Source organism: Opisthorchis viverrini (assembly GCF_000715545.1).
Source record: "Opisthorchis viverrini unplaced genomic scaffold opera_v5_231, whole genome shotgun sequence".
Classification (NCBI taxonomy): domain Eukaryota; kingdom Metazoa; phylum Platyhelminthes; class Trematoda; order Opisthorchiida; family Opisthorchiidae; genus Opisthorchis; species Opisthorchis viverrini.
In genome coordinates, this window is record NW_008751889.1 from 428,928 (window position 1) to 444,462 (window position 15,535).

The 15,535-nt window shown below is 42.9% G+C and overlaps 2 protein-coding genes across 2 annotated transcripts in view; one reads left to right on the forward strand and one right to left on the reverse strand.

Annotated features, from left to right (window-relative positions):
- Positions 1-5,516, reverse strand: part of T265_08711 (hypothetical protein) — a gene marked incomplete at both ends in the record, with an annotated part of 9,474 nt that extends 3,958 nt beyond the window's left edge. Inside the window, 2 exons of the mRNA XM_009174591.1 lie at positions 1,142-1,299; positions 5,374-5,516. Coding sequence (XP_009172855.1) covers positions 1,142-1,299; positions 5,374-5,516 — 301 coding nt within the window. The remainder of the gene's footprint in view (positions 1-1,141; positions 1,300-5,373) is intronic.
- On the forward strand, positions 2,793-15,127 carry T265_08713 (hypothetical protein; the record flags this gene model as incomplete). The annotated part of the gene is made up of 5 exons (XM_009174593.1): positions 2,793-3,365; positions 7,247-7,296; positions 11,069-11,231; positions 12,015-12,582; positions 15,027-15,127. 5 exons carry the CDS (start codon positions 2,793-2,795, stop codon positions 15,125-15,127), a joined length of 1,455 nt encoding a protein of 484 aa, XP_009172857.1.
- Between the last annotated feature and the right edge of the window lie 408 nt (positions 15,128-15,535).

The following is a 15,535-nucleotide window of genomic DNA, read 5'->3' on the forward strand; positions in this document are numbered from 1 at the left end:
TGGATGGATGGATGGATGGATGGATGGATGGATGGATGGATGGATGGATGGATGGATGGATGGATGGATGGATGGATGGATGGATGGATGGATGGATGGATGGATGGATGGATGGATGGATGGATGGATGGATGGATGGATGGATGGATGGATGGATGGATGGATGGATGGATGGATGGATGGATGGATGGATGGATGGATGGATGGATGGATGGATGGATGGATGGATGGATGGATGGATGGATGGATGGATGGATGGATGGATGGATGGATGGATGGATGGATGGATGGATGGATGGATGGATGGATGGATGGATGGATGGATGGATGGATGGATGGATGGATGGATGGATGGATGGATGGATGGATGGATGGATGGATGGATGGATGGATGGATGGATGGATGGATGGATGGATGGATGGATGGATGGATGGATGGATGGATGGATGGATGGATGGATGGATGGATGGATGGATGGATGGATGGATGGATGGATGGATGGATGGATGGATGGATGGATGGATGGATGGATGGATGGATGGATGGATGGATGGATGGATGGATGGATGGATGGAAAGATAGATAGATAGATAGATAAATATGTAGGTAGGTACGTAGTTGGATAAATGCTAGTTAGTTCTACCTGTTGACAGCAAGGCTTTGCTGGTCGGAGGCCTAAGTGGAAAATCTTGGATGCGTTATACACTGGCTTCGAACTAATTGCGAGGTGGAAGATGATACCTTAGCGTAAAAATGGAAACAATTTTTCGCTTTGAAATTGATTGTTAGCCTTCTCTTGAGCGGACAAAAGTAGGTGTTAAGTAGGCCAATAGAACTGGTGGCAGGCGTGCAATTTTGTGGGAAACATTCCAGAGTACACCTCATAACATAAGGGAAATATAGGAACAATTAGGCTTGAGAAGCCTTCTGACAGAGACTGGGAGAGAGTCTCTCCAGATCTGAGAGTAGCACTTCAACGTCGGGAGTCCGAGTCGCGTGTGGAATAAACACGATTGTGCATGTTTGAAACACATGACGGAGGATATGATGTCTGAAAATGTCTAGTCCCGCTTGGCTTACGAACCAGGTTAGGAATACCATATCGAAGAACGCATTTGAGACCGGACCTGTGGAGCTCACCTGCTAAGATATCGGAGATGTCCAACACAACATTACGGACGGATTCGTCCAGCGCACCAGTTGCATCTTGAGGGACGGCCCTTGAGTTACTGATCAGAATTTTGTGAAAACTGAGCAAACATCCAGCGTTACAGAATACCGTCAAACATTCACTCTGACTAGAAGAATTTTCAAAAGAAAAAATATTTTGAGCAGAAAGTTCCCAGTTTGGGTTACTATGCATCAGGATACCTCAGCATCCAATCAATCCGGAAACAGTTCTGAGAAGGGCTGGCTAAGAAACCGGTATTCCGCGATTCTCAAACTCGACCGTGATTCTCAACGATTTTTTTCAAACTGCCACCAAACAACTGCTGTCTGGAAGTGTTCGCCAGTTTTGGTAAAAATCGACTCGGCGTTGACAGAAACAGTAAGAGAAAGGAGAAATTTCAACGAACTTTAGATAGGTATGACGGCATCTAGCTCGAATACTTGCGAAAGAAATGAGTTGGTTGGAAACTACTTACAAGGTTGCTGAAAATTCTTTGACAGCCCATGACCGGTTTCTGTCTTCTTGGGGCTCACTAGGTAGGCGCAGTCCCGGAGTTACGTCATGTTCAACTTGAATCCGAATTAGACTGTTTTCGAGAAATACACTCATTTGCAAACTGATTTGGATTTCACGAGAGAATCAACTGAATCTCCCGTTTATGATATTCTACAACTAAATGTGCTGCACACAGACCGTTTCATGTTTCAATTGGCATGATTATCAAGATATCGCAGTATATTCTCATAAATAAAACTACTCACAAGGTTGCTGAAAACTCTTCGACAGCCCACGACCGCGTGAAAACCAAACTGATTTGCAAAGAAGTGTATTTCTCGAGAACGAGTGGGTTGTTTCGAATTTAGGCAGTAAAACGAATTGCCCAGAATACTCCACGACTTCAATAAGTCCATGAAGCGAAATTCACGTATGGGGACAAAATCCGCACAAAATATACAGTAGACCATAATGCCTTTCAATAAAAATTTAATGACGATACATCTGATACGTTTCCAGAAAAAGATTTATTTTCATTGCCCTTGCGCATCTGAAGTAAATTGATCAGACTGACATTGGTAAGAACTTGATGAAGGCCACCTCGAATAGTCAGTGGTTGATTATAGGTCTGCCTGCATCTAAAGATGATTTATCAAAGTACCGACCGAGAACATATAAAAACGCGTTGACTGTTGCCATTAGAACGAAAAAATTTCGAATCACTTGGGGGAATTTGTGGTGTTCTGTGAACGACTTCTCAGATAATGGTAAGCGTTTTAATTATCGACGCGATAACAAACTTTGCACCCAGCTCGCATCCTACAGGAACACTCACAGGACAACAGACAGGGGATAGTCTTCCTGCACTTTAATTGTTCATCCTGGCTAGCCCGTCAGCCTTCGGTTACTATAGCAACCGGTAGAGAGTAAATGGATGAACACCAATCAACTGTCAGCGAAAGCAGGAAGGCGGACTGAATATTTTATTTGTCTCCTAACAGCCTTGATAGATACGGCAGTTCCGTCAAAACAACAACCCTTTCGAATCAGGTTGCTTTTTGGCCATATCTATTGTATACATCTGTGGGTCCGCGGCAGTCAACCCTCGGGGACAAAACCCTGGATATGAGAACGAAATTACTGGTAGATTTGCTCCTTCCATTATCACCATCAAATCCTAAACTGCAAGCAGCCTGTTCGTTGGCACATAAATGGTTCATGGTCTACTATCTGCTGGTTGAGCGACACCTTGTCGATTTGAGAGTGACACCCGTTTCTCCCAATTGTCCTCCGTCAGGATATAAAAGACTTCATGTTGGACGAAGACTACCTGTTGTTCTTGTGTCTAGACCAATATCTGTTCCAGTGCACCCTGTACTTCCCTACGCACGCCTGGCAGAATTAGAACCAGAGATTATTGCCGAATCGGAGGATGAAAGAGAGTCGCTGATGGAAAGATGGGCTGTTCCTGGATTTGTACCCGAAACTCTCTTTGCACCGTTGATCTGTGATCTCGTTTTGGGATTGAAATATTTGCTTTACCATGGATCGGACCGACGCTTACAGAACGGGTTAACCCAGCTAAACGAAATTTTATCTGGAGTAAGTAATTTGTGGTGTGATCAGAGTAAAGGGATTTCTAACAGAGTTTCAATCTTTCGACAGCATAGGTTGAGCCATTTTAATGTATCCAACTGTGTTAGTTAAAGGAAGGTTTACAGACGGTCAGCGCTTTCTTTTTGGCTTACTAAAAAATCATTTGGTAGCGTGAAAAGGGTCAGTTGTCCTACCACCAAAGGCAACGCGATGACGGATGTCAAGGTCTTTTGTGAGCATAGACTTGATTAATTTTGATTGATCACTGTGTCCTTTCTAAGTGCCAACATTTTTGCATCAGCGTTGCGCCATAAAACTCTGAAAGATGTCGGTTGACACATTAGTGGTTGGGATACGCCTCGCGATCGATGACGCAGGTTTCCAAGCTAGGACAATTTCACTAAATTTATCGGTCAACTGATACAATTAGCGAAGTAATTTAACAGATTGTCCAGTGCCCCTGGCCCACATATCGTGTGCGGGATCATTGGAAATATCTTTGACGAACAGATGGTTAGAACAGATCATTATGGCCTATGTAAGCGTCCATCAGAACATGTATCCCGCTACTCAACAAAGCGGACTGATCAGTCAAGCGAAACGACAGTTTTAAGCCCGGAAATCCGTCTCATTGGTTCGAGGCGCACGCCCAAGTCAAATTCTGTTCAGCTTCGCCTTCGGACGTTCTGTTCCCATCAATGTTCTTCGATATCAAACTGTTTTCTTGATAGAATACATAACTCATAAGATTGCGGGAAACTATTCAATAGCTCACGACTGGTTTCGCCTTTATTGAGACTCATCGGGCAAGCGCAGCCTAATCTTATATTTGAATGGAAATTTGGGGACCAAGTCTGCCTGATGAGCCTCAAGAAGTGTAGAACCGTTTGTTGTGAATACTTCATTAATAGCTTCCTCTACATGGATGTCAATAAGTCCTCCATGTATTGAAGTTTTAAATTTAAATTTTTAAAATTAAATTTATAACTTAAAATACGCTGGCGTACTGGCCTCTAATGACTAAGAGTATTCTTCACACGCACCTGATTCCACCAACTTTTCTAATCTACCTGTTATTACTATCGGCAATAAAACGTAAACTTTTGATAGTTAATATTTGTTTCCTCTGCCTGATTACTCCTTACCTACTTTTTCAAATGTTCTTCCCTGTATTCTGGTTGAGTTTACCTTCAAAGTTAGCCCTTATCAGTTCGATCGAAAGAGAGGAATGCGTGTTGAGTGGCAATCAATTTCCACATCCGCATCTAAACTCTGCCTAAATTTAGAATTTTACTCACTGGACAAACCAAGCGTAAACACTTTCCAGAAACACTGGAAATACTATTTTTCGACGGAAGACTTCTATATGTGGAAGTCACTCATCTATACGCCGGAATCGCTTGCGACTATTCACATGATGGTTGTTAAGCACCCCGATGAGCACTCTCTCCTGCTTTTCCAGAGTCAACTCCTTTGAGAAATCACCAAAGTCAGAAAGCATTCTTCCAGCTGACGATTGTTCCTGATACTTCCTTGTTTGAGCCGCTGCATGCCGAATTCATACACGAACGACAACAGTTTCTCGCCTCAACCCATTATTGTTCCGTTTTTTATTTGTGCTCAGTCTAGAAAGTGGGTAGATATTCACCTACCTTTAGTTTGTGCAAATCCACTGGTTTTAAACGAATAGAGAGATTGTTTTTTTAACAAAACGAAACCAAGATGAGCAGAAAAAGATGGCCTACTACTAGGACAGACACACAAAAAGCTGAGTCCGTGAAAGCCTAGGAGAGACCGCGCTGACCAGTTTAAGGCCTTTCTGTTAGTCCATAGTTAGCTGAATTTCGCCCAAGGTTGTCCTTCAGTTAAAAGATGGCCTAGAAGAGTCTATGTTTTTCGTAGGGTGGCCTCTTCACAGAAGGTTCACTGTGTAAGTCTTTTGTATTGTAGCATGAGGACATATCGTTTTTTAGGTAAGGGTTATCTATACTGGCGCTTCACTACTGTGTACGAAGGTTCGATAGATGCTTCTTTTAAAAATCCACCATCTAATCGAAAACAAAAACGGATTTTGATCATTCGCGATGCTTCGGAAACTCTGATAACAAACATTCTGAATGGAATAATTAAGTGATTCAATTTTTCTCGCAAGTTGAATATTAAGTGACGAAAACGTCCTGGTGTGGCGGTGGGTATTACTGATGAGGCATGCGAGTAGTATGTGGTTTTCTCGTAAATCCGCTTCGCGCCCATTGAAAATTGAGGTTTACTGCAGAATTTGTGGAATTGTTTTGTGGCATTCCTTTACGCTTGGTTACTAGTCAATGGGTATCCAGGAACGCTCAGGAAGACGCGTTCTGGAAGAAGACGGATACTCAGTTTTTATAAACAAAATGCATTCGAGAGTTTTGTTTCCCTGTCCAATAGTCTGTAACTGTTCAGTTCATGTTTCCCATAGTGACAAGAATGCCACTGACATCGGTTGGCAGCCATATCTTGCAGTGTTTCCAACCAGGCGGAGTAGTACCTAACCCGGAAGGCGAGTAGCACCGACAGTGCCCGAACGTTTCGTAATCTCCTTCATACCCCTCTGCCAGGTCAAGGGTTGACCACCTCTCTGCTTCCGCCACTTTGAATTAGGCATGAAAAACAGCACTCTCTTCGGCATTATTATTATTATCACTAGTTCATTACGGAGTAGCCTTGTAAGCCTTTTCTACTCTTCAATGCCTCTGGATATCAAAATGCATTGCTTTTTCTTGTTTCAGTTGGGCGTCGTTATCAAAACATTTCGAAAATATTTCGATAAAACGGACGCCTGGTTTACGCCACAGAGACTGATGGCTGAGGGTGTGGAAATCGCCAAGCATCACAGTTCAAATAGAGTAGAAGGCGTAGAACTGGGAAGCGTGTAGAGAACAATTTTATATCAGTCTAGCTGACACGTGATGGTGTACAGGTATCAAAAAGAGGAGTCATCAAAAGAAGTGGCTTGTAGCTGAAGTGTATGAACCAAACCGAACAAAGACTCCACTCAATCTTAACCACCCACTCTCATCTACAATTTCGTAGCTCTTAAAAGTCCACAGAGACCAACAAAGAACTTCCCAATGGTAACTGAGGTTCCCTGAACCGAAAGATCGAGAACCGAAACCAGTGAAAAATAATTTAAATTCCCCCAACCGCAAGATTTATGCAACCGGACTTAACGACAAGAACTTTCAACTATCAAGCAACATGGATTTGTTGTGCTAATCGGAAGAGGTCTTGCCTACTGTTTGTCTGTCTGCCATAAAACCTGGTCAACTGGATCACCCACTCACTTGACCTAACGAAGGCTTTGTGTCGAAAGTGAAACATCGCTCAGTTAGAAACCACAGATTACCTACCAAACGCTTCTGAGACGAAAAAGATGACGCCTATTCAAACTCCAAATAAAGAGTCCTGGTAGACTTTCTACACTACCTACACCAAGGTGTGGCCTGCTTCTCACTGTACTTACTGGTACCCACTAGAAATATGACTTGGCTGGATCTCATACGCTCGTGCGTGACCTGATATTTGGTAGAATTTAGTGAATTTCCCGAGGACGTCAGATGTCTCTTGGTTGAAATATTTTGCTCTTCCGTAGTACAACATAGCTTGGGCTATCATTTTATGCTGTTACATTTCAGAATAATAAAATATATTTTAAAAAACCTGCCCCCTCATTGTGTGGCCAAATTTGAACAGAACCACCGATTTTAGGGGCTCAGAAGGTAGCCACATGACTGACAAACAGTAAAAGATTCTGCTCAAGCGCTATGTATACAACTGAGGGGAGAGAATATTCGAGTTCTCCGTCGTCCTACAAGAAAAGGATCGGTTTTTTAATGCTTCATAAAGTTTGTAACCGTTTATAGCCGAAGTTGTTCTATTCTGAAGAGACCACCAAAATTGATTGTTGATCAGGTAGCTGTTGACCTGTTCGCTGAGCTTGGCAGTTAACTTGCAGACTTTTCGTCGCCATGCGAGGAGACTTCACCCCAGTTGGGTGAGTATTTCTCATTCGCCTGTATGCACTTATATAGCATTTGAGGATTGTCTGTTATTTCTTAAAGTGATGGAGACAGCGTCCTCAAGAATTTATCGATCCATTTGTTATCTCTGCGCGTTGTGGTTTGTGCCCCTTTGAGTCACTTCCATGCCTAAAATTTTCGGCAGTTTCCCCCTTTCCTTTGATTGGCCCTTTTCAATTCACACTGCGCTGTGATCTGAACTTCTCGAGTTTGTGTGGTTGATGGGTTGTACAGTCCTATTTTCCCCACTGGAATTGTATCCCTGCGTCCGCCGGTTAGCTTGGAACTTTGATTTATTGGCTGGGCATCTCCTGCAATCAACCGAATGTATCCGTTTGAATCGGTACCTTCTGCTTATTCTATGGGTTTTTGTCTGTTTTCTTGTGCAGTTTGAAGCTCTGTAGGTTTGGCATTATCTTGCTCTTATTGGTTGATAAGGTGTGTGACAAAACTGGAAAAATCTGGAACCGATTGAGAAGCCTTCGTTTCAGTCGGTAGTTCTTAAGTGGTTCTCCGTTTGCCTTAAAATCTGGCCAAATTGGCAACCCGCTCACTTGGTTTGATTAAGCTTTTATGAAAAAAGCGAAATGTTACCCACTTAAAAACTACCGGGGGTTACCAAGCCTTTTTGAAAAGAGTGATAAGGTGTTTGTAAGTCAACTACCAAACTCGGCAAACAGCTCAAACGCCTCCTGAACAACAACCAATAAACTCACCCAAGCTACCAAATTTCGACACATTACCAGACCACCAAAAATGTTCTCTTCTTAGATTACATCCGAATTAGGGGCATCGTAGAAGACTAAGTTAAAATACTCAAAGAACCTACATGCATAATTTACCCTTTATTGGGAAATGAAGGGCTTCTGAAATGGATTTTTGTTTCACCAGATGGAGACGTCTTCTCGAGACTGGACGAGCGACGACACCTCCTGCTTCTCGCCGCAGCTTTTCAGTCTCGGTTTTTTACTAGTACAGTAGAGACATCACCAAAACTCTGTTGGGTTCTTTCCTTTTACCAGCTGGGAACCTCAAGATTAATTTATTTAACTGTCCGCCAACGACTTCGTGATGAGCTGCCAGAACATTGAAATTCAACGTGTAATCTCTTCTGAGCAAATCAAATTTACAATAACTAGATTTTTTGCTGATGCAATCACAATTAGGAGAGCAGAAGTAGGCATCCATTTTGCTTGCCGGACACAAAGGAGCTGAACCTACTCATCAAACTGATGGACACAGATCAATAACTCATACTCATCTGTCAGTTATTTACAGACGGGGAACAAACAAATTTTTCTAATTAGCTGTGTGGAACTGGCGCAACACTGGAGGCTTCTGTCCTAAATCCGAGTTGGAAAACAGCAGAAATCACTCACACCCTGTCATAGTGACCTACAGGTATCTACGAAACAGTCTGAACTCAAAGTCCGTTGACCAATAGTCTAAGTATGAAACGCTCAATGAGAAGTGCTGGTATTTTAAAAACAATTTGACGTTATTGGAGAGTTCAGCTGGGGGAGGGGTATGTGACATGGACTATAAAGAGGCTCTGATATAAGATTCTCAAGTTCACAATGAACGAATAGTAAATCGGTAGGCGTGAGACCGTTGGTCCAAGTTTAACCCAGGTGTGTCTTTCAGCCTTCTCATTTCATGAGTTACTACGTTCAGTTTTATTCTTCATCAGACTGCGCTCAATTTTTTACATGGGTAGGTAACCTGACCAACTGAGGATTCAAACTAGGTCACATGAGGAGTAACTCATGGAGTTGATGGATCACTTTAATGAGCTTGACGGAGATCAAGCATTTTGGGCCACTCAGCCCCAGTCAAACAAGCTGTGTATTTGTGGTTCGTGTCCTCCACCCCCTTAGATATTTGATCGTTGGTGCCTAGTGTACTTGGTCTTATCTGTGTGACGATTCGGTCGTAATATGCGAATGCGCGCAGAGTCCAGTTTTCAACCTGCTTTGCGAAGACGACTCGCGGCTGATTTGAGTCAAATATCCATCAGAAAGGGCTTTGAATGATCAGCTGTTGCTTTCATCCAAAATCCCGAAAGAAGCACCATCGGGAATCTCACTCCGACAGCCAGATAATCTTCCATGAACGTCAAGAAACTGACCAATGAACTGGCTAATAAGGCTTCACAGGCAGTCCTTTTGAGGAAATGACAATCCGAAGACACTCTAACAATCAATGCGGTCATAAAAGCGTTGATCACTAGTCACATACATCCTTCTGAAGCGGCTGAAAACGGTCTTCTGCTTGATGTCACATACGGTGTTTCAGCTGTTCACATTTGCAGTTACACCCGGTGATTTCAGAAAGTGATATACTTTCCTATTAAATGGTAATTAACGCACACTAATATCTCTTACTGTGACTGCACGAAGCCGACCAAAACTGAACGATGAGGCAGGGTGTCGGCTTGGAGGGTGTTGCAATGAAGAATCCGTTCGTGGCGAGACATTTGTGTACTCATGAAATACGAACGTTCACTCTTCAAGTTTTGAAGGGAAACAGTGTTGATGGTGATATGTGGGCACTCTGATAATTGGAGTCGTAATGAAAATTGCAGGGAGCCAACCAAAAAATAAGCAACTTCAAATTTATCCACTCCACCTTTAAAGGTGTACTTTTTCCTCCTACAAACGGGTATATCTTTTCTGATAGTGTGGAGAGATTATGGAATTTTTATGAAGATTTCAGTCCGTAAGTGAAGCTAATCTGTGCCAACAGGTATTGTACAGTTGTTTCATCCTTCTTGGGAACCATCAGCAGTGAACATCTCATAAAATCATAAGACCCGCGACCTTCGGACCATTGGTTGAACACTTAAGCGTTCGGCCACGAGCGGCTGATCAGCAGTGTGATTAGTTCTCACTTAGGATTTATCGCGATTCATTCTTCAGTCACGGAATTTCACATCACGTGGTCACTTATTGACGGGTTCGTCGAGTGACGACCTCTCATAAAGAAGTTTCGCCCATCTCCCTCTGAGCTGCTTATTGGTTGATGATGATGTGAGGAAACTTGGTACTGTTCAGCAGAGATGGTGTACCAAAAGATGTAGCAATTCTAGCTGTGTGTAGTTTCCCTCGGCCACATTATCCACGTCTTTTGTAGTTTTTAGAGGCATCGAAGGGGATTACCTTTGGTGTTGCAGATCACACAGACCATGCTGTCATTGTCAAAAGTAACTGCGCTACTGTGGATGGTCGCATTACACAAAAGATTTGCGCACAATAAATTTATGTAACTCTCACACATAAGATGTAGCTAACGGACCACCGAACTACACGGTATTTACTACAGTATACAGATCAAGTAACCCCATAGCAATAGCTACAACGTTTCTCCTTCTACCTTAGGTTTAGAAGTCAGAGTTGATGATTCCAGGTACTCTTTTGGCCATAAAGTCCGCATTGCTCATTCACCATGGGTATGTACTTGAATTTGGTTTGTGTATTTTCACGAAATTCAAACCTCTTCATGATGCTTTGTCCTATGTATCATTATCACAGGGAGACGTCTGTGTCTAAGTCAAACCAGACGATGTGGAACCAGCCGGTAGTCGTTTCGTGCACTAAGTTTATGTCCATTGTACAGAGCATGTCAGCAGCATTACTGAAGAAGTCCTCATGTATGATGTGAGATAGCTTAGGCCTCCACTCATATTACCAACCAGTCTAGTTTTCATGTACCTAAAACCAGATGAAGGACTTTTGGCCTACTGTCTAGACGTAATTCACTACTCATAACGTTGCTGAAAACCCTTCGACACCCCACGACCGGCGTCGTCCCTCTTCGGGCTCGCAGCCCCCGAGTTTCCGTCAATCTTAGGTTCTGCTTGAACCCAAAGTGGAGAGATTTCGACAAATACTCCCCTTTACGTCAGAATCTGGTTTTCACAGGAAACTTTTGGGTTAGTTAGTACGTAAAGTAAGCTGGGATACAGAACCATCGATTGAAACCCACAGTGGACATAACTTTTATTGCTTCAAGGACGATGATTTCAAAGCAAATGGCCGAGGCAGGATTTGTTCGAACTAAGAAAATTGATCCAAAATGAAAGAAGTGATTCAATCATCTTGGACACGTGTTTCATGTACTTATCACCAGTGAACAGATTGTGGTTCGTATATAGAAATGGTGATGGTTTTAGGCGACGGTACACTTGAAAATTTCAACTCGGTCTGCGCAGTAGCACTCACCTATCCTACTCTCTCCTGGATGATAGAGAATGATAGCCATGCTATTTGATATACTTTGATAAAGTTCGTGACATTCGTGCATATTTCATATTCCAACTGAGCTATACTTCACCTGTTAATGAGCTGTTCAGTGTCACCTTCGGTATAAACCGCATTGGTGCAGAGGTTGAGCATACCTGACACAGTACCTATGTTCCTGTCAGGCAATTTCCTTTACTGAATGGGTTATATTACAATGTTACCCATACTCTGAGGCTCACACATAACATGGGTTCAGTTGAGTACTATTAACCTTTCTGGTGCGTTGATTACACGTTATTATCCATAATCAGTGAACGCTGATTCACCGTGAAAGAAGAACTGAGCTTTACGGATCAGAAAATAATTTCAAAAAAGACAAACCTCATTGAGCACACCCTGACATATCTTACCTCTTCGACTGCTGATCTAACAATTGTTGTTTCCTTTTTCAGAGTGGAAAGCACTTCCTCATTGCCGATCACCCGGTGTACATCGACTGTTCCCTTGCCCCGAAACTGCAACATCTCAGAGTTGCGGGTGCCTACTTTCGTGGCTTCCAGATCCCGGATACCTTGAAGTATGTGTGGATGTACCTGTCCCATATGTATAACCTGGAAGCATTTCGTGTCAGCTGTCCAACAGATAAAGACATTTTATTACATTACCTTGAACGCATTCCAGGTTTGGACCTGGCACAAATCGATACGCAAAAGAAACGTATCTTTCGTCTTCCCGATGCCTGTAGACTATTTACCTATCCGACTGGCATCGCTCATGAACCATCCGAGTTCCAGAATTCTGATGACTCGCGGACACCGAATCGGGGGTCACAAGACGCAGTGTCGCGATTGCAGAAATATCAGACACAAACAAATTTAAACTGTGAATTTCTGTATAAGAATTCGGATGACGCATCCTCGGCAGTGACTGTTGATGTGCGCGGTGTCAACAGTCCGATCGAGAGGACCAGTTCAAAACGGTTTAATTATTTGTACAGGCAAATTCCTCCATTCCGATACTGTAAGTCAAATACATAGACATACTGCGAGAACATGTATACTTGTCATTTAATCTTCCTGGAGAAAACTTAGAGACTTGTTCTTAGGTTCGCTTGGTAGAACGAGAGACCGGAGTTCAGATGAAACCTAAACCTGCCATCCGCCAGAGAAGCTGCTCGGAGCTGTCGAAGTTGTCGTACAACATGTGCTTCGGGGAATGAATGATAACACTGATATCAGAAGCGAATTGCATAGAATTTTGTAGCAGCACGCAGTTTCAATCCATAATCAAGCATTTAAAAAAATCTCAGTCGATACCTCGTAACGTCAGCCTGTACTTAAACGCTCAGGGTCATTACACAGCTGATTACTAACAGCGCATTGTTTTACGGATCTTTGAAAGGATTCGAAGCTCTCAGTTAATAAGAGAAGGAAAGGGGCTTCTTGGATTTTCCTCTTGGACTGACTTTAATTCCAGTATGGAGGCTCATTCGATACTTTAAGATTCCAAACTTAGTGTAATCGAAAATCGCCACGGAGCAGAAAACTTTCTTTTTAGGTTCCATCGTACATAAGAATTACAATAGGATATTGGACTAAGTGTGTACAGGAGGATCGCTGAGAAATGTCACGCTGTAGAAAAGTAGTTTTTCAACGAAAGATGACTCATGTTGTTGGAAGTTGGGTGGAGATTGAAGAGGCATCGAAATGAAGAGTTCAAGCCTATGCAGCCTGAATGAAAAGACATGGCCGTTGGACGAGTCAGAGCCCTTCAGGTGTCTGTTACGGGAGGATCACCAACAGTACTTTTTGGTGAAGTTCAGGTGCACAAGCGTATAGTTTGGCAGACTCTCAGATAAACAGCTTATAACGTTACCTCTCGCCGTGTACTAGGGCTCGAAAACAGGTTGCACAATTTAGCAATTATGAAGTGGACAGTACTAGGTGACAGTCACCTTCTCACCGTTGGATTCCTTTAGATCACAGAGGGTGACAACTGACCAACATAATAAGTGTGGTTTATATGGAAGAATTTGATTGGTCGGAATTAATATCCCGTGTACGACGATAGATTTGAAGGTGGCCAATCAGCATCGCAAATTGAAGGGGAAAAGTGGATCACAAGACCAACTTGGGACCATGGAAAAAGTCGTGGTAGATACAGATTACACAGAAATCACCCACAATATATGAAGAGTCATCATATTATTGATAGAGCAGTTGAATATATGATGTAGGGTTCATTCATTTGTAATACAAAAACGGGGATAATAGGAATTTTCTTTCAGAAAGGAACACTTTGACCACTTGTAATGGTTGGTCACTGCTACGTTGGGGAGCGTACTCTACAGAAATCAATAATTATCGAAAGAGCCTCCACTTGTAAGGTTGGTCACTGCTACGTTGGGGAGCGTACTCTACAGAAATCAATAATTATCGAAAGAGCCTCACTGTTTTAGGAAGTCACATTTATTGTTGGACTCGTTGGGAGGGTAGAATATAACTAAGGCTAGCAACGGCCTTATCTTCATTGAATTGTGTCCGTCAAAGTTGCTGAGCCATTCTTTGCTTCAAACCGCCTACAACTGGATCTCTTCAATTCGTTTGTTTTTCGCAAGCTTTTCGGAAGCTTAGTTACATCCGGGTGTTTGTGTTTGTCAAGGCATGGTGTATTTTATTGAACGACAAACCGTCCTCCTGGATAAGGGTATATACGGACAAGCCATTCTGACCAAAACAGCCTACATTCCATACTTACTTTACTTCAATTGCATCCGCAGCAGCTGTTTGGATATGTTTGTATTCGGGCCTAATCATCCGCTCGTGTATTTCAGACTTAGTCATTTACCAACCTCTGCGTTGGAGCCTTGTAAAACATCAGAGGCGAATACGTTCCCTGCTAGACCCTGACGTGGCAGATTTCCGTGTGCAACGCGCATTTTAGCAAGCTCCAAAGAATGTTTCTTGATGCAATCACCCTCAAATATAACTTTGTCGTCAGTACATTCGGGAGATCTCTTTGCCCCATATTGGCATGGTTGTATACGTGTACACCTGTCGGATGACCGACATGATAATCGATATCTACACCACATTCACCCACCTGTTTGTTCAACCGCTGCACATATCATTAGTGGTCTTTCATCGTTGTCGTTTGCCGATTCTAGTGTTTTCTTTCAAGTTTCCAAGTCCCTGCTAACCCGAGCATTGAAATCGTCCTATGGAAAGAGCGAGACATTTGAAGGTGAAGGTTCAACCTGGTCCGGCTATTGAGTGAGAACATAAAAGTTGATAAGTATGGCACACTTCGATCTCCCTGGTTGATCTAATACCCTCTGATTCATGTGATCTACACATGCGACACCATGTTCACGTCGGCTTTCTCGAGTTTATTCAGTGAAACTGAAGGTATAGTCAGAACCAGCCTTCCGTAGGTTATCTTGATCAGCCAGACTGGCCTCACAGATTACAGTGAACTCTATTCCGTGGCACGTGAGCTTCAAGAGGAATTCGCCTTTTTGGCCCATCACCTCCATCCTTATCCGGGATATTCCTCCAATTCGTAGAAAACGTGTCTTGATTCGCTTCAGAGTGCTGAATTGCTGCTGAATCTGTAAACAAGTGTTTAGTTGAGCACTCATTCTCAGTCTTTGACTTCAAGGTCTGATCTAGCCACTGCGAACAGCACGTGCCTCTTGATTTCAAGAAGTATTCCGAGGAGAATGAACAATGCGCCGGTGGCCACGGTCAGTTGTTTGGCGATTGAAACGCTAGGCTTTTAAGGCCGACCCATCCTAACCCGAATTCCTAGTGGTAAGGCGACATCGCTGATACCATAATTATGGAGATGTTGTTCACCAGAAAGAAAAGCTTCACTTTTCCCAGACCCCTGTCAAATCGAACAAAACCGTTTCATAGTACGACTTCTCGTGGAACGAGTTCGTTCTGTCGTTCATTGGGCTACTCCACGCTAG